This window comes from Trachemys scripta, chromosome 11 (genome assembly GCF_013100865.1).
Source record: "Trachemys scripta elegans isolate TJP31775 chromosome 11, CAS_Tse_1.0, whole genome shotgun sequence".
Lineage (NCBI taxonomy): Eukaryota > Metazoa > Chordata > Testudines > Emydidae > Trachemys > Trachemys scripta.
This window is the reverse complement of record NC_048308.1, coordinates 30,649,042-30,669,493: the sequence shown is the minus strand read 5'-3', so window position 1 is coordinate 30,669,493 and position 20,452 is coordinate 30,649,042. Positions and strand designations below refer to the sequence as shown.

The 20,452-nt window shown below is 40.0% G+C and overlaps 1 protein-coding gene across 1 annotated transcript in view; it reads left to right on the top strand.

The window, feature by feature from the left end:
* Window positions 1-20,452, top strand: part of PLA2R1 (phospholipase A2 receptor 1) — an 84,021-nt gene that overhangs the window by 42,797 nt on the left and 20,772 nt on the right. The window contains 10 exon segments of the mRNA XM_034785248.1: window positions 2,561-2,673; window positions 6,225-6,394; window positions 7,154-7,356; window positions 7,722-7,867; window positions 8,919-9,003; window positions 9,751-9,883; window positions 10,546-10,581; window positions 11,421-11,578; window positions 17,078-17,142; window positions 17,703-17,806. Coding sequence (XP_034641139.1) covers window positions 2,561-2,673; window positions 6,225-6,394; window positions 7,154-7,356; window positions 7,722-7,867; window positions 8,919-9,003; window positions 9,751-9,883; window positions 10,546-10,581; window positions 11,421-11,578; window positions 17,078-17,142; window positions 17,703-17,806 — 1,213 coding nt within the window.

Genomic DNA, 20,452 nt, shown 5'->3' with positions numbered 1-20,452 from the left:
GGAGAGATCATTTAGGGTGTCTGCTCTCCCTTCTTATAGTTCTTTCCCTTCATTGAGAATCATCTCCAGCTAAGGTTCAGGAGACAGAAAGGATGTGTGGACAGGAACCCCCAGTTGTTTCTTTGTCTAGATGTAATTTTTTGCCCACATCCTCTTTCCTGCCAAAGAATGGCCACTTAACCAGGTGATGGTCCATTTGATTTTGTTGACACCTGTCTGAGGCACTGGCTAGCCTTTTGTCTCTGGGAAACTGTGACTGCTCTCCAGACTTGGAACATGTCTTAGTAATATCATACAGTAGAATATTATAACTTTACATACAATGTTGCCACACACATCTTAACATGACAGTAATGATCAGCAAATTCTGAGTTTTCAAATGATACCTCACAAGGATACTTTGTACCAAAAATACCATAAACTTTTATAAAATGGGTAAACATAGGGATACAGACGGTCACAAATACTAGCTAAGTTGAATCAACATGTAATGTTTCTTACACTTTTGATATTCTACATCAGTAGTGAGTTATCACAACTAAAAACTAACAAGCACAATTAAACACTTCATCCCAAAATGACATATCTAAATGTCCTGGCGTGTACCCCCAAGATTCAGTAAGTAAACTCATTACCCTGTATTCAATATGTTGCCTGATCTATTCATTATGTATTAATTCCCAGTTAGCATTCTGTGGTTTGGCAAGGTTCTGCCTCCTGATCAGATCCAGAAATATTAAGGCTATTACAAGGAATCCCGTGTGCCCGAAGGAGACAGTTAGTTACATTTCGGAAAGGTGTTCTGTCTTTTTAATATTTTTATTAATACAGTTAGCAAAATCACAAGCACTCCAACTCAGCAGACAAATAATATAAAATGGTCAAAACATCCCACATATGAGCATCTATATACTCTCACCACTCCCTGCAGAAAATCCCTAAGCGTTAGTCATTATCCTCACCATCCCCACCATTGGTCATCATCATGGCATCTCCCAAGGTATGCAGGCCAGGATCAGAGGTGGATTATGGTTTTGTGGGGCCCTGGGCCAGAGCAAGTGGCCCCCAACCCCCACCCCTTCCATCTGCAGTCCCCTCCTCCCCCGGTGCTCCTGCCGGGGAGCAGGGTTGGGCACAGGGGCTTTCCCCACCTGCCCAGCGCTTCTGCTGGGTGAGGGAGCAGAGTTGGGGCGTGGGGGCTTTCCCTGCTCCCTGGTAGGAGTGCTGGTTGGGCAGGTGGAGTGTGTCAAGCCGCTAGGGTGACCAGATGTCTCGATTAAAATCTTTTTTTTTTTTTTTTTTTTTTTTTCCTCCCTGGTTTCCCGATTATTTTCTTCCTCTCATCTGGTCACCCTATAAGCCACCCATGCCCCAACCCCACTCCCCGGCAGGAGCAAACCCCAGCACTCTGACCCCACTCCCCAGCAGGAGCGCCAGGCAGGCAGAGTGGGTCGGGGTGCAGGGGTACCCATTTTTCCAGGGCCCACCAGTTGGCCAGGGTCCCTGGGCACAGGCCCTGTTGGCCCAGTGGCTAATCCGCCACTGGCCAAGATACAGCTTTTATAATGTGTTACGCTGATGTCCGCTTTGCCTAATGCATATTCAGTAGGGATTTCAGCCCCTTTTCCTTATCTGTATTTCCTCACCCTAGGGTGAGGAATGTAGGGGTGCCCTTCTCCCTTTTAGGTTACTGGGCCTTTTACCTCAAGCTCATTTGTACATCAGTTAGTTACCATGGCATTCTTGTTGCTGGATATCTGCTGATGTTCCTAACTTAAATTATCTAAAGCTGGCATAATCTGTCATCTTGTGGTTGGCTGTCTGCAGTTCAGTGTTACTTATTTATTACACCATTCTGTATTGGGATATCTTATGGTCTAGGGTTACTCCTGGTTAGGATTTTTGGGACTTAGACCTTGATTAGTTTAGCTAATATATTATTTTACAGTCCTTGAGGCTTGTAGGTTCATTGTGTTACTGCCTTAATTTATACCTATGCCTTACCTAGCAAATACTTATACCTACAGGCTACAAATCGGAGATCATGAAATAAACTTTTCAAGTCATATTTTTCATGTTTAATGGATTTAAATTCTCAGTTTTTGATTCTGTAAAATTGGGATACATCTACTTACCTACCTCTCTGAGATACAACATTCTTTTTAAAAAAAATGATTACTGGTATTTAACTTAATATTAGCTTCTTGTTTTTACAAAGCAGTCATATTTCAATATGTATCCAGTAATCCTTTTCTTTCTTGTATTGTATTTGTATTCATTTTAAAGTAAATCAAAACCAGCTCCGGTTTATGAATGGAATAGTTCATCACATGATAGCAGGAAACAGGGCTACTGAAAGCCTGGCTCATCAGACTGTCAATCAGGTATGGTCACAAGGACCCCACCAGAGCAAAAAGGAAAGGGGCACATATGATAACATAATTAGTGATGATTACATAGAAAGTACAAAGAGGGATCACTTGCTTAACAACCAAACCAATTGTGCATATATATATTATATATAAATAACCCTTTTTTTTTTTTTTTTTTTTTTTTTAAGGGATGGGAGAGACATGGTGGATTTTGTTACAAAATCGACAATACCCCTCGAAGTTTTGAACATGCTTCCAGTGGCTATTACTGTCCTCCTTCACTTGTAACAGTAACAAACAGGTAGTTAATACTATTAGACAGTGCAAAGATATTTGTAACATGTTATTCTAACTATAAAAAAAGCATAGAGAAAATGTTACTATTTATAAATAATACTACATAGATTAATGACTGACAAAAATCAAATGTTCATTTTGTCATTGCTTTCTTCCTGAGGTGGGATTAAATTTGGTAGAGTGCAATTACTGACCTGATGGACTGTGTGTGTGTATGTGGTGGTGGTGGTGGGGGGGAGTTCTACAGAAAATTTTTTGTTGAAAACAAAAATCAAAATCCAAAATACTTCCATTCTGAAATGCCACCAGGGTGCTTCACGCTACAGGGGGGTTAATACTTCAGGTACCTCAAGTTCCCATACTCCTCTATAGGCTGGACAACTTGATCAGACTCTTATGAGGCACCAGGGCAGCATTTTAAACTGAAAGCATTTTGGGTTTTAGAATTCATTTTTTTTTTTTTTTTGACAAAAAATAAAAGAGAAAAATTTCCATTGAAGCAGTTTATGGATGGAAAATTGCATTTTCATTTAAACTTTTTTTTTTTTTTTTTCAAAAACAAAATCTGATTTTTGTTAAAAATTTTTTATCAGCTCCACTTTCTATATAGCCAGTGGGGAGAGCTGGGGGGGGGGGAAAGTTGATACTCTTCAATCAATTATAAAGTATATTAGTGTAGATACACTAATGGTCAATGATACATAGATGTAAATGTTGTAAGAGGAGATCCTAGCTTGTCAAGATTTATTTTACTACAAACACATTATTTTTGATTCCATCCAGAATTAGTTGTGTGGAAAAGTTGGAAAAAAACTGGCAATGTTAACAAGGCTTGTGAGCACCTTTGCTCCAAGGAAACATTTAGAGTGTCTGAGGACAAATGGCCTGAGGAGAAACCCTTTTACATGTTCTAACCCTGTATCCAATTCTTTTCTGTTACTACAGGAGCAATAAAAATTATCAGTTACATAGGAGCTTATTAGGCTGCCAAAAGATACAATTGGGGTAACTGACCTCTAAACTTGACCCATGGAATTGATTCATATAGAACCATAACTAGCCATTTTAGCAGCCAGGGACAGCAAACGTATTTGCACCTTCTACCATTTTTATCATAATTTTTCCGCCCAGAGGCGATATGGGGAGGGCACGTTGGCTCAAACTCCCCACCTTCCCCGCCCCTGATTTTTTTTTGGTTGAGCTCCCACCCCCAGACTGGCTGGGTGGCCTGCTGAGGTGAGTCAGGTTGGAGGTGGAACTCCCTCCCTGAGCCCCTTTACCCTTTGACCCTTTATGTCACCTCCATTTCCGCCCCATTTTTCCAATCCTGCAGCTTTGCGCCATGGGTGGTTCCCTACTCGCCCCGCCCTGGTTTCATAGAATTCTTGGAAATGTGGGTCACCAGTCAATGCTGTTGTGTCTCCTTTTTTGCTCCCTTTATGCAATTGCTACCACTCTACAGTAGTAAATTACACAGGGACAGATACCTGGTTTAGTGGAAATTGAGGTTACTTTGCAGGATACAACTGTAAAGCCTTGATCCTGAGCACTCTGGCCCCACTCCAGCAAAGCACTAAATTACATGCTTGACTTTAGTACTCTTGCTTAAAATTAAGCACATTTTTCAGTTCTTTGCTGGATTTGGGCTGGAGTCCTCAGCACCTGGCTGGATCAAGCTCTAAATAAGTAATGTTCAAATATGCATAAAATATAAGAAAATATTTTATTTTTTATCCTTTTTATTTGATCATTATTTACACATATGTACAAATATTAACAAAGCTTACTCATATCCTGCATTTGTTACTATTAAGAGACCTCTTCGTGTTTGGTGAACCTCTTCTCAACTGTCCATTTATCTTTTCAAAATTGAAAAATGTTAACATGATAAACCCTACTTGATCCTGGATGTAGAGGAATAGGGACCTGTCTGCATATATGGTGGGAATGTCCTATCATAATAATATTTTGTAGAAAAATAATAAATAGAATTTTTCAAGATAACTCAAAGTTAGGCTACCCACAGAATCCATAGTTCTATTAGGTTATAGTCTAAAGGAGGTGATTGAATGGGGGTGGGAGGTAAGACACATTTATAACACAGTTACTACTAGCAGCCAGATACGTGCTTGCTCACTTTTGGAAAAGAACAGATTTCCCCCAACATTAGTGGCATGGAGAAATAAAGTATGAGGAACCCGGTCAGTTGAAAAAATGACAGACAGCATTGTCAGGTTCAAGAGAATAATTCAGTGGGATGGATTTAAAAATCCAGGAGTTAGGTTGATGGAGATTCTTCTTGCTAGGACAGTGATTCCCTACATTGTCCCTAATACTCAATGAATATCTTAGTAGAATAGTAATGCATGTTGTGAATACAAAGGAAAGATCCTGCTGAGTTGCTGAGTATCTACAACTCTCATTAGCATCAATGGGAATTGAGGATACAAAGCACCTCACTGGAGGCACAGGTGTGATAACTGTTCATCACTTCCACATTATCATTGTTTCAGACCCTGGTTTCCAGTTGTCATACTGCACTAGCTGAGAAAGTAGTAGTAAACATGGCATTTTATTTATTGTTTAGGTTCTTGGTCCTGATATGACAACTACAAACATGTTTCTTCAGAATTAATGATACTTAGAATATCCTAAATTATCATCATCTCTGGCAATAAAGAGCATATTACTAAGAAGGATGGAGGAAAAGCAAAAAGTCATAAATAAAAAATAAATGAATAGTACCTACATAGGCCCAAATCCTACTAAGACTTATGCACATGTTTAACTTTACACTGTCTGACCATTCCCATGGAAGTCAGTAGTTCTGCTCACAGTGCCTAAAGTTAAGAGTGTATAAGTCTCTGCAGAATTGGGTCCTTAATGCACTGTATGTAATTTCATAGGAAGCTGATTAAATGCCTTGACAAGTTAAGGCAGTTATTTGTATAATGCTATACCAATAAATTATATTTATGCAGTAAAAACAGGATTAAATATACCATTTATTAATTTAAAAAAGCTTACTCACCCACAGAACATCTTCATCTGCAAATGTCAGAGCTATTGGTGTAGTGCCACTAGTTACTCAGTGCCACTAGAGTGTCCAAATCAAATCCTGACAAAACATTGTTGTGACAAGTCTTTTTTCTTTTCCCCCCTCAATATTCTCTGTAACTCCCTTTTAACTTCTACACCACTCCTCCCTCATCATGCATATGAAGAGTCTCATTGTTGAGCACTGCATTATTTATAAATAATACCTTCTGGGTGTTCTGTTTTCTTTCCATATATTGTACCATAAGCATTGAGGTTATTGCTTTGTATGCAAATTAGATAGCTTCAGCGATGGTTTTGTATAGCATTTGGGCATACGCGATAATAGCCAAATTCTGCCTCTATTGCAAATACACGACTGACATTTATTAGAAAGTGTAGATGGCTTCGGATATTTCTCTCTTTTGCATTATTCAAAATATTTCATGAGAATTATTCACGGAAATGTGAATTAGGGTATCTTATTCTCACAACACTTTTATCTTGACCTTTTTAAAGATTTGAACAAGCTTTTATCAACAGTATGATTCGTAGCATGGTGGAAACTGATAACACCTATTTTTGGATAGCCCTACAAGACCTTAACAATACAGGAGAATACTTCTGGCTAACTACAGAGGGGAAGAATCAGCCTGTGAGTTATACAAACTGGAACAAGCATCAGCCAAGTGAGTAATATACTTTAGTGATAAATGGCAACTTCTCATTAAATTCTAATATCTCCCACTATATTCTTGAGCCAAGATTACTTTTGCCACCCTTTTTACATAGCCAACATCACTTTTCTTCCCTCACTCTGCCCAAGATATGTGTAGCATTAGGCTCACTTTGGATCAGACTGTAATTTTACAGTCTGCCCTGAGGAAATGATGGCACATAACTGCACCTCCCCATGAGCAACATACTCCCCACTGTGCACCCAGCCAGGTAATCTGTCCAGCTACGAAGGTTGGGGGAGGGGAGGTACAGCCAGGGGACCTCCCACAGTCGGCCTCCTCCCAGCCCATTTGCTCACAGCCAGCAGTATCAGGCGAGTAACCTCTGCTTCCCGCTCCCATGTATGACTGAGTAAAGGCTATAATAATGTATCCCTTTATTTCCAGTCTCAACCAATCCATGGAATCTCAGGGTCATGGCACAATCATACTCACTCCAAAATGAGTTCTCAGTGCTATCGTATTGTTGATCGAAGAGTAAAATCTACAGTTGTGTCATCGTTTAACAGACGGTCCAATAAAAGATTTTACCTCAGCCACCTTGTCTCACTAAATGTTGAGTTTATTAGGAAAAATGGTTTAAATCTATTTAATTTGATACCTTTGAGCACCTCATAAAAAGATGACCATTACTAATTCATAAAACTATGTCCTGGTTGGGCACAGAATGTTTTGTTCTGATGCTGAATACTCTTGTTTTCCTTGTCTTAGGCCATTCTGGAGGGTGTGTTGTTGTTCGCAGAGGGCAGCCTCTTGGTTACTGGGAGGTGAAAAACTGTAAAAGCTTCAAAGCTATGTCATTGTGTAAGCAAAAAATTGAATCATATGAAGAAAACGAGCCTGATTTTGAAGAACCTTTGGATGTATGTTATCCTGGATGGGAATCAGAATCTAATCTGCTCAACTGCTATAAGGTAAAAAAGGGTTACCTAAATCTCTTGATTTGTGTCAGGATTTTACCTACTGTTCCAGACAACGTTGTTTAAAGAGAGAAAATTCTTCATTTAAACTTAAAATTCTAAATTTTCTAAAAGAATCCAAGACTCCTTGTTGCATTTGATCTTTTCTCCATTGTACTGGGACTGCAAACTTATCAGTACCATTTTATACAGCATTTCAAAGTTAATGAAAGCCAAGGTAAGATTAGTTTCAGAAACAGACCGAGCAAAATGTCTTTTATTGCAAGGGCAAATTGCACTTCCTTAAAAAAAAAAATTATATTAGCCACCCAAAATCAATTTTGTTCTCACATTTGTGGTGGTACTTATTTTATATGCAGGTATTTCACAATGAGAAAGTCCTGATGAAAAGAACATGGGATGAAGCAGAAGCATTATGCCAAGATCTTGGAGCACATCTTGCCAGCTTTACCCATGTGTATGAAGAGGATTTTTTGAACACGTTTTTAAACAAAATGTTTGATCGGTAAACATGTATTTATAAAATTTAATATCACCAAAGATTTTTTTAAACAAAGAGAACTCTCTGTGCCTCTACATCCTCATTAACAGTGGCCAATAACTGACTTAAATCTCCCTCGCTGACTGAAGTGAAGTTGAAAATGAATTTGTTCTTCCAAAAGAAGCACAATAGCAAAATTCTAATGTAATTTCTTTTAAAGACCAGCTTTATCTGTGCCAGGGCTGGAACAAGTCTTACTATAGTCCACTATTTTTCATCATGCTCAAACCCTCCATGATAGGGTGGTCTGTTTATTAATCCTAATGATTTTTAAAGGGTCTGTTGCTGCTCCCATTGATGTCCATTGATTTGAATGGGTGTAAGACCAGGCCCTAAATTTGGAATCTTTCGATAACAAAATACATCGAAAAAGCAGAAGATGTGGTCAGATGGCATTTTATTGAGCAATGCATACTCAGGAGATTTTACTCAGTGTTGTCCTCATAATCTTAATGCATGTGATTGTGTCTTTCTGTTGTTGCTAGCTCCCGGCTACTGAAACAGCCTATTAAACCAAATGAATTACTCCTCTATCATAAGTGGCTAGAGACTGTGCATTTTTTTTGGTGAACGTTCTGATTTCAGTCTCGCAGTATGCAGCCACAATTTGCTATATTTTATGTCAAGATGTGCTCTGTGTGGCCCAGATCCTTATCAATACTAAGTAATAGTTTAGTCTGTGAATATTCATTAGTCATTGTAACCACATGTGTAACTTCTCACCAGTAGGAAAAGGGGCTTCGCCATCTGACCCAATATTTTTTACATTGCCATCTTTAAATAGATAACTTGGTATTTTTTAATCAGAGAAACAGAAATTATTTTATTGATGCCAGCAACTCTGCAGAACATTCCTAAGAACTCTAATAAATACATCACAATTTGACATATCTCAGTTACCAGAATTTGCTATGGATATGCAGGCTATTTATACATTGTAAAAAGGCATTATGAAGCTAGACAAGACAAACATCTCAGCATGTTCTTCAGCTGTTTTCTTTTTTGTCTGTCACAGGGCTGAAGAAAGACAATTCTGGATTGGATTTAATAAAAGAAACCCCTTGTCTGGAGGAACATGGGAGTGGTCTGATGGAACTCCTGTAAATACTCATATGCTATATATTCTAAGGACCTATTAAATTATTTCTGATCATGAGACCACAATTTAAAAGCAAACGTTCCAAATAGCCAAACTATATGGCCAGACAAAATGGACTCTTCCTTCACACTCATCCACTTCACTAACCATAATCTGGTTTTGAATTAACAGATTTAGTCACATCTCTTGTGCCACATCTTAAATGGTGGCAAGTTTTGACTTTGGCGCACACAGTGTGGGAATATTATTTGAAATGCTACATGGCATTCAAAAGTACTAAAGCATTTCAAGGGCATGAAGAGACTCCCAGTAAAAAATATAATCCTTAGAATTGTATCTAGAAAAACATTACAGCAAACACTCTCTATACTAACGATGAAAATAAGTGCAGAACGTAAATACAAAATGCAAATCATGCACCACTTTGAACATAGAGGAAAAATAACATTAGACATGGGGCAGCCCCTGTCAGGAATGGCAAAAAGTTACTGTTTAATGCTACTCAGTTAGCTATATGAAAAAGGGTTTGAAAATGAGCAAGGAGTACTGAATAGGGCCCGGGAAGAGAGTAGCTGTGGACCCCATTTTAAGAGTTCTTCACCATACTTCAGGTACCCCAAGTTTATCAGTTTTCTAATGGTGCAACGTATACATTTCAAAACACTTATGTTTAATTTTGTATTAAAACTTTTAAACATCTTATCTGGGAATCTCAGTCAGGGCTGAGGAAAGCATTGGTCTCTTGCAGGTTGTATCTGCATTTTTAGAGAGCATATATGTTGAAGATGATTCAAGAAATTGTGCTGCATACAAAGTAAATAGAACAATCCTGCCATTGCATTGCAATGGGAAGCGTGAATGGATATGCAAAATACCAAAAGGTAAGAGTTGTTAAGCTATATTTTAATTCACGTATGCTACTTATAATTAGTCATTATGTTATAATGAATCATAGAATATCAGAATTGGAAGCGACCTCAGGAGGTCATCTAGTCCAACCCCCCGCTCAAAGGAGGACCAATGCCCAGACAGATTTTTGCCCCAGATTCCTAAATGGTCCCCTCAAGGATTGAGCTCACAATCCTGGCCAATGCTCAAACCACTGAGCAATCCCTTCCCCCCAAAAGAGACAGGGGAAATGTTTCTGGGCCATAGAATGCTCTTATTCCATGCCAGAACTCTGTGTTGATGTCAATGGGAGTTCTGCTGCATAGAATGAAAGCAGGACTGTAGTACCCTTAGATTTTGGATTGAGATTGGTGTTCCATTTGCTGGATGGCCTTCAATATGCACATAGTTTAGAAATGACCTATACTGATGAGCAGTATGTGGTGATGAATGTTTAGCTGAAAATCTAGCACAAGTGCCTTATCTTGTTGCTGAAAAATGTCATGTTAGTTTAAAAACTACGTGCCCAATATTTATTTTATTCCCTCTTGAATTTTCTACCTGACCAACAAAAGAAGTAATAGAATTTTTTTGTTAAATTCTACTATATGATTGGTGTGTGAAATATTGTTTCTTAATTATTATTTCTTTACAGGTGTTAAGCCAAAGAGTCCACAGTGGTACATAAATGGTATGAAAAAGCATGTTTTAGTTTTCACATCTTGAAAAGTATTATGTGGAATTATATATTTAAGCTATAAGTAAAAATAATTAATAAACGTTAAACTCCCATTAGGTAACGTTGTAAGAATTATTGATCTCATTGCTTCTATAAGGCCAAATTTTGCCACTCTTAAGGCTGATCTTCACTTAGGGAGATCAACGCTGCTGCAATTGATGCAGCAGGAATCAATTTAGCAGGTCCTAACTAGACCTGCTAAATCAACAGCAGAGTGCTCTCCAGTTGACCCCGGTATGCCAGCTCTCCGTGAAGAGTAAAGGAAGTTGACCAGAGAGCATCTCCCGTCGATGTAGCGCAGTGAAGACACTGGGGTAAGTCAACCTAAGCTATGTTGACTCCAGCTACATTATTCACATAGCTGAAGTAGCATAACTTAGGTCGACTTACCCCCATAGTGAAGACAAGCCCCTAGTCATAGTGGGAGTACTCAACTAAAGATATCAGAATCTAGCCAAGAGCAGATGGTGTAGGAATTTGGTATCCTCTGAGACTCATTAAAATCAATGTGCCAAATTCTCCCTTTGCTTATATGCCATGCAGCCTCACTAATATCATTGGAGTTGCATGGGGTATGATTCAGGCCAGAATTTGGCTTAGTATCTCTGTCAGTTTATAATATATGATAGATCAAAGTTAATGAGAGGTTTTTTTATAATGGAATCTTTGTCCTGTGATATATAGTATATTCAGATATACGTTTTGTTAGTTGCAAAGAATTTTCCATGTAAGAATCGAAAGGAAGTCTTAAACCTTTTGCAACACATTTGAATCTTTTGCTTCTATTTTAGAACCACCATGGTCTTATTATCAAGGAGCAGAATACCTCTTTCATATTAGTGCCTCAGAGTGGACCAACTTTGAGTTCGTCTGTGGTTGGCTTCGTGGTGAAATAGTCACAATACAATCTTCTAATGAACAAGAATTTATTCACAGTAGAATAAAACAGGTAACAAGACAAACCTTTGCAAAATTAGATGTCAGTACCAATAACATCTCTTGGCATTTCTGGTTTTCAGTTACCTTTTATAAAAAGTTGAAAGTCATATTATTTTAGAAACAATTCTGCTTATATTATTACTATTATCTTTACCTCTTACTTTATCATTCTAAAGGACCATCCTGCTGTATGTTAGTAACCTTTTGGACTGGGGGGCAGTGGTAGTTGCAATGGTCAAGAGACAGGTCAGCTTGCTGCATAAGTGTCAAGAGAAACAAAAAACAGCTCCTTACTCCAAAGTTGTGGAAGTGCTTGGGAAGTGTTGAGTTCATGTAAAGGAGCTTCCCACACTGCATGCACTGTACCTATTTTATCATAAGCTTCTCCCTCTTTGTTCCACTCATCCCTCTGTGTCTGTGCAGGCCATAGGAGTTGTTGCAGCATCATTGAGTCCAAATTTGCCATCATGGTTCCTAGCTCAGTCACAGACTGGGGCTCTGGATGCAGTTGCATAAGGCCAGATTTGGTCTTATACAGTTGCACAACAATGCTCTCTTGTCATATAGTAAATTGTAGCTGGCCTTTGGGTAATGATACTGGAGAACATATTGAGGGCTTATCTACACAGTGGGGCAATGCACTGTATGGGGGAGTGACTTCTAAAGTGCATGAAGGTTTTTCACATTAATTGATAGAGACTGCTGGTGCTCCCTAAAGGTTCTCTAGTGTGTTTTAATGTAGTACTATTTCAAACAGCACTACTTTAAAGTGCACCAGCAGAATTTACATGGACCGATTAATGTCCAACATTAATGTGGGATGGATATATCTTTCTGCAGCTCAGCATCTCTTTCAGTTCTGGTATGTATGGGCTATTCTCCTGTCTGCAATTTTGAGGGCATTTCAATCCTGTAATACAGCCCTTGCTGATTATGTCCCTTACTCTGGATTGCATCCATATCTTCTGTCTCAGCAGTTCAGTGGTGGTTCGCTTTGCTCCCAAGCATTTCTTTTCCAGCTTTAATTTTAATTGTTTTTTGGGAAGTAATGAGCAACCTTCCTCCCGTTCCCTTGAGCAATGTTGTGGTCTCAGTCACAGCCTCCCTACCAGACTTTTCTGCTCCTCCTCAGGCATGTCAGAGTTGCCCAGAACTCACCAGGCTAAAGCAGAGTGGTATTCTCATATGTGAGGCAGCATTTATAGGTTCTCCAGAGGGTGAATTATGACCTGCCTGTTCACAGCCAGCCAACCCTCGCTCTGCCAGAGCACAGGGCCTTAGAGTTGGACTGGCATGTCGGGTTCCCCACCCTGAGGAGCTGCGACTCTAATGCAGAAAAGCCCAATGTGCAGACGCAGAACATGTCAGGGAAAGAATCCAAGACAAGGGGAATGCCAGTCAGCCAGCTTTGGGGGCAAGTCCCAGCACAGACCTGGGCCATAAGGAAAAAACCCTTAAGGGGCACCATGTCATTCCTGCCTTTTCACACACACCCCCAACCTCCAGATAACAAAGTGCGTCTTAAGCTCCTTGGGGAAAGAGGCAGACTTCTACCCAGCTCCCCTTCTTCCCAACAGCAAATCCAAGGACTCTAGCAATGAGACCTCATCTCCCAGGCACCGTGCCACATTTGGCTACACCTCGCAAGACAGTCACTCCAAACAAATCCTGTGCTCATCCAAATTCCCAGGTGCTCCCCTGTTTGTGGGAAAATTAGAGTTTGGTGGATGGTGCTTCCAAACCAAAACCATCCCTCTCCTCCCCACACAGTCACTATCCTGTCTGCTAGATGAGTTGGCAATTTTAACAGGAACCTCATTGTTCCATTTTGACAAGGTGCTGGTATCTTTCTTGCCAAAGGTGAAGTCATCTTCTCATGTCTCAAAGGAGATGATTCATCATTCTGTCCAAAACCATAGCCTCCTACAGAAAAGCTGTGGGGTAATATGGATGGTTCATAAAGCACTAAGGATCTATATCAAATGTAATGAATCAACAAGAAGACTGGGCTTCTTGTTCAAGTCCTTTCATCCAAAGTGCCAAGGGCTCTTGCTATTGAAATGATCCCTGGACAGATGGATCAGGTTATGCGTTGTAGAGGCATAGAAGACATCAGGTTCATCTATTGCTGGTGAAGTCAAGCACCTTTCATGAGGTTTATGATGACTGCATGAGAAGAAAGAATCTGTGTTTTTTGTTGCAGAGATCTACAGGGCAGCAGCATGGTTCTCTGTTAACACCTCTATTGGATACTACAAGGTGGATTTTCTATCCTCTTCAGAGGCCTCCTTTGGCCAGAAGGTGCTACATGCCACTTTAGCAATTAATTTTGGGAGGTGCTTTCCATATCTCATTTGACTTTATTACTCCTCCCTATTTCTGTTCACTGCTTTGTTATTTCTCATACATCTCATGAGAAACACTGGGTTGCAGAATGGGCAATTTCATACTCGATAATTTCCTTTCTGATAGCAGCATCTTCTACAACTCTACCTTCCCTGAATGGCTTCTTACCCAAGGAGCGAAATTTAATTTTTATATCTACAATTTGTAGGCCTGTTAGCCTCCTATACATGGTTTACTGGTTGGCATTGGAGCTATTGTTGTTAATCATATTTTATAAGGCTTTTATACAGCTTGGAATGAATCATGTGATGGCAAGCTGGAGAAGGGGACCTGACCAGCTGGGGTTGTTATAGCAGCATTGAACTGCACCCAGAAACTGCAGACAGCAGGGCAATGGCTCGTATGTATAAGAACTGAGGGAGATGCTGCTAGCAGACAGGAAATTATCAGGTAAAAAATTTCTCCTGAATGCTTTGAAGTCCTCTTCTTAAGCATACATCTCTAAAAGGTAATTGAAGGGCTGTACTTACTCCTCAGCAGTGCTGAGCAGGAATTGGTAATGCACAAGCTTCCCACTCATTAAGCAGCTCCAAAGCTGGCTGCTTTAGCCCTTGCACCACAGATCAACTTTTCCTCTGAATAGGCCAGTCCAGGATGTCACTCCCAACTCCCATTCTTTAGAATGCTGCATACAATTTCTTCTGAATTAGAGCCCTTTGTTACTAAGGTAATTTGTATGAAAACCGGATTTTTGCTTCTAAATTATCATAATTCTCATTTGTATATGAAATCAGAATCTCCATAGCAATCGTTGTGATGTAATAAGCAGATTATTATTATTATTTTAAATGGAAGAAATAGATGAATTCCCAAGAAACAAAGAGCCTGTTTTCATTTAAATGTCCTTAGTAATAAAGAATGAAGGAAGAAAAAAAAACAACCACATAATAGCTATGATTCTGGTGCCTTAGTCAGAGCAATACTACACTCTGCAGCACTAATTTAAAAGATCACCAACTATTGCTGAGCCAAAAAGATATCAAGCTGTAATTGTTTACTGTCTACTTTTACTTTCAGCATGTAAAGTCCTCTCTGCTTTTACCTTAAAAAGTAAAACAAACACTTAAGCAGATTGTTTCTTAATGCAATAGGATATTTTTAAGCTTTCAATGACTTACTAGCCTGTTTTCATCTGTAGTAGACAGTGAGAATTTTCACGCAAAATATATTGAAAATGAATTTAAACAGGGATAGGTTGTAATGAAAGAACATCTTGTCCTTGTATACGTTGTACAGCAGATGTTTCAATCACCAGGTCTATTGCTTCTTATTATAGTTTATGCTCTGTTGAGATTATAACTTGGTTTTACTTAAAATATATATTTTATTCATGAAGTATATAGAACGCTTACAAAATATTTTTCTGACTTAAAATCATTTTTAAAATGGTAAATCAAAATGATTATATGAAGATGATTTTACTTAAAATGAAAAAAATGTTATTTTTAAAAATGGTTAAAAACAAATAGTGGATATTTATTAATGGGTTGTCAAAAGAATAAGACAAGTTTTAAAGTCATGTTGCATGTAATACTGACTTTACCAGTATATCCTTCCAGGATCTAGGTAAAAAGAGGATTTGCAATTTTGTGTTTACAAAAAAAGAGGCAGATTCTGCTCTCAAATCTAATTAAATTATTAATGTAAATTTAATGTATATAAATAATCTAGAGTAACTCAACTTAATTCACTGGTTTTATGTCGGATTATGAGCATGATCCCATGTGGTATTGAGTGCCCTCAGTTCATATTTACTTCAGCAGGAGTCAAGATTGCTCAGCCTCTCACAGGAGGCACTCAGCTCCTTGGAGGATTGGGTAATACTTGCCAATCAGGCCTTGTCTGAACTGGGGAAACATCAAATTGTTAAAACCAGCTGGAGCTGCAGGCAGCAGAACTATTCCTGTAACTGGTTTAGTTAAACCTCAGTTATAAAAATGGTTCTGGCCATCAGAGTTTTGTCTACACCGGAGCTCCAACTAGTTTTAAAGCCCAGTATAGCCAAGTGTTCTTGAGCTATAGTAGCTTCTACATGAAACACTGGACTTAATCCTGTTCTCTTCAGAATGAATTGGAAGTTTTACCATTGACTTCAGTGGTAGCAGAAGCCTGGGCAACTATCATTAAAGTTGTAAAACGTTTGAATGGAATGAATGTGGTCCTTGCACTGATCACAATCAGGCATGAGAAACTTTTTTGAAGGTATTTCAAGGTGTGACAAGGAGAATTTAAATTCCGCATGTCTCAACACATCCCTGAAACTACACGGCGTGGGCTGAATGTTAACCAGCACCCGCGGCACTCCCAGAGCACTCCCGGCCCAAGTTTTAGTTAGGGGTATATAGTACAAGTCATGGACAGGTCATGGGCTGTGAATTTTTGTTTACTGCCCGTGACCTGTCCATGACTTTTACTAAAAATATCTGTGACTAAAATGTAGCCTTATCTATAAACACTCAACAATCATGTCATCCCAGAAGTGGTCCCCACCCCAGTTCGGGGAGAGACATGTTGGCAGAGCAGTGAGTAGAAGCTTACATTGTTGCTGTCTGTATTGTATCTGTTCTCTGGATTAAAAGGAACACCTCACTCACTCTGAAATCTGTAATGTAGAACTGTAATAATAAAGCCGTTAAAAATGTGATGTAACCAACTTGCAAACTTTAATGACTGTTTAACATTATTTTAATACTATCCCTTTTAGTATTAAAAATTAAACTGCATTTTAAAAGTTAAATAAATTACCCGTTTTTTAAAAAAAAATATCTTAAGTAAACAAAACAAGTTCAGGTTCAGACCTGTGTAGCAATTTTCAGGTCACAGCACAATTTTACAAACAAGCTATAAATCCCTAAAATTGGCAATTTATCCTCTGTAAATCGGAGATCCAAATGCAAACTCAGGGCCAAATCTTGCTGTCCTTGCATGAATAGTCTCAGTGAAATAAATGGGCCTACTCATATACATTAAGGCAAACAGGATTTGGACTGGATGTTGCTCCCATTGACCTTGGTGGGAGTAGGACTGGGTCTTAGGTGTTTGTTTATGCTTTACTAGGGGAACTATATGTAATTAAACACTGGTAAAAAAAAAATTCTTACAGCTATCAAAAAATGACATACGCTGGTGGATTGGATTGCACTCTGAAGTATCTAGTGATGGATTTCGGTAAGAATGTACTTAAGTGTGCTTGAGATTTTTGTTTTGTTTTGTCGGGGGGGGGAGTTGTTTTTGTTTTTTAAATTGAAATATCTTGTTTACAAGTTGTCCTTCAGTTTGTCAAAATAAGACTGTGTTTTATGACTGCATGGGGTGTCAAGGATCCACTTAGGTTATTGGGGCGGGCTGTAATTCAGAATTTATTACTATTTTTTCCCATTTTAACAGTATTTCTACTGAAAGGGCTATGATGGATATAACGCAACAATGTGAATAGGGTTTTTTGTGAGCTAATTAAGGGACATTTTCTATCCTCTATCTGTTTGGTGGCATTTATTAATGTAGTGGCAATTTGAGGGGTGGAAAAAAGAAGAGAATGTCACTAAATGTTTAATAAAAACAACAAGGAGTCCAGTGGCACCTTAAAGATTAACAGATTTATTTGGGCATAAATATTTATTTTTTCAAGGGTAAAAAATTCACTTCTTCAGATTCATGGAGTGAAAATTACAGATGCAGGCATTATTATACTGACACATGAAGACTAAATGTTTAATGTTTCTATGCAGGTGGAGAGATGGGTCACCATTAGTATATGAGAACTGGAATGAAGGAAAAGAAAGATCTGTGCGCACACAAGGTGAAAGATGTGGCTTCATTTCATCACAGACAGGTCAATATTACATTTCCCTTTGTTGCATTAATCAAAAACTAATCATTTTATGGGCCTAAAGGGGTTATTGCACATTTTATTGCTAAATTAGATTGAGGTTTATATTTCTCTAGAACATGCAAAATAACACACAATCTATTTTTTTTTTTTTTCAGTAAGTGAACTCTAGATCAGGGGAGGGCAAACTATGGTCTATGGGCCAGATCCGGCCCGTCAGTGTTTTCAGTCCAGCCCGCAGGATTGCCAGCCCTGTGGCACAGCAGGGCTAAGGCAGCCTCCTTGCCCGCCCTGACCCCATGCTGCTCCCAGAAGCAGCCAGCACCACATCCTTGCGGCCCCTGGGGGGGAGGGGGCAGAGGGCTCTGTGCGCTGCACTCACTGGCAGGTACCACCCCCCACAGCTCCCATTGGCCGGGAACAGGGAACCGTGGCCAAAGGGAGCTTCTGAGGTGGTACCCTCAGGCCTAAGCCCCCTAACCCCCTATGTTGAGCCCCCTGCCGTATCCCTCCTGCACCCCAACCCCCTGCCCTGAGCCGCTTCCTGCACACCGCACCCCCTCCCGTATCCCACACTCCCTTCTGCACCCCAATCCCCTGCCCCAGCCCTACATTCATGGCCCTGCATACAATTTTCCCACCCAGATGTGTGCCAAAAAGTTTGCCCATCCCTGCTCTAGATAGTGACACTCTTATTTGGAACAAAGCAATAGCAAAATAATCTGGAAATAGTCCCAGAGACTGACTCAAAGCATCTAAAACAAATATTAAAAATTCCAAATTTTTAATATCAAAATTATAAATTATCCAGTCATACAATGAATCTTCCGTGCATATTAGACATTTTTCTTGCACAGCAGTAAAACTATGCACTGCCAGTTTTCAGCCAGTTGTTCATCCCAAATGAGTTGGATTGATTTAGTAATGGTTTTTAATACTTTTGTAAATTGTATTTATGCCAACACAAAACTTTACTAACTCAGTGCTCTAGCTTGGTTTTGGTTCTTTAGCCAATTTGCTTAAGGATTGTTGGCACAATGTTTTGTTATTCCCTTGTCAGCTCCTTGCATCATTAGCTGGATCTATATTTTTGCTACTGTTATCAAAATTATAGTGTTGCCAACTCAGAATTCTATCGTGAATCTTGTGATATTGGATGTTTTTCTTAATGCCTGATGTCATTTGGTAACTTAAGAGGCTCAGCTTTGGGTTTTTTTTTATTAAATTAAATTAACTTTCTAGCCCTTGTGGCAGTGGAGAAAAGCTAAAAATTGTAACTAGGTGATCCCTAGGCTCAAAAAGCAGAAGTCAAATTTTAAAAAGAACCTAAAATGTATTATTTTTAATAATCTCATGATTTTTGGGGATCTTACTTATAATTTTGGGGGTTGGCAATACTGTAAGTTCCAGGTGTCAACCAAAAGGATGTTTGCTGTTTGTCAAAATAGATTCAGTGTTGAGAGTAGGCTGAGTGGCAAAGTTGTGTAGTTTTGTTACCTTGTAAGAAGCAGTGTTTTGAAGTGACGATGAGAGCAACCAAAGGTGAAATATGTAGGCAAGTGGTGTTACTATTTACCGGAGGGGCACATGGATTGCATCAACTATGGTAGGATCCGCTGCTCCATCATGGAGTAACCAAGGTACTGCTGTATTTTGAGAGAGAGCATGGCTGTCCTCATGGCCAAAAGTGAAGATGTTTAGTAGAGCTTGCAAGAAAGAGAACAGATGAAATCAAACAAAACAGGACTTTTAGGCTGAGTTTGAAATGAGACCCTGTGATTATTTACTCTTTTTTATTTTCTAGTATGGGTCATCACAGTCTACCAACACAATCAGGAATATTTTAGAGCATAGTAGCTGAATTGAGCTGGGACTCCACTCCTGCTACTCCCCAGGGAGCTGCTGATGCTCAGCACCTCTGAGCATAAGCCCCTTTATGTTGTATAATTCTCAGCAATAAATTGCCACTAGAGGGTTGCACACTTCACTGCTCATGTAATTCAAGTTGTGTGTTATCCAACTTACATGTAAATGTAGCTGAGGGTGAAGGGGCCTGGCCAGAGAGTTGGCAAGGAGCTTGTGCGGGGAGGGGCATAGCAGGGGGGGTGAAAGGAGCAATTTGCCTGCCTGAAGGTGGGGGCTGGCTGGCCAGATTGGCAGGGGCGGGGGGGAGGGCAAGAGGCCCAGCTTGGGGAACTGGCCAAGGTTAGGGTTACCATATTTCAGCAAGCAAAAAAGAGGACGGGAGGAGCCCCGCCCTAGCCCCGCCCCTGCCCCTCCTACTTCCGCCCCCCTCAGAACCCCCAACCCTCCCCCCGTTCCTTGTCCCCTGACTGCCCCCTCCTGGGACCCCTGCCCCTAACTACCCCCCAGGACTCCACCCCCTACCTAAGCCTCCCTGCCTCTTGTCCCCTGACTGCCCCAACCCTTATCCACACCCCCACCCCCACACAGACCCCTGGGACTCCCATTCCCCATCCAACCACTCTCCACCCCCTGACAGCTCCCCCCCCAGAACTCCCAACCCATCTAAACCCCTCTGCTCCCTGTCCCCTGACAGCTCCCCCCCAGAACTCCCAACCCCCCATCCCCTCCGCTCCTTGTCCCCTGACTGTCCCCTCCTGGGACCCCTGCTCCTAACTGCCCCCC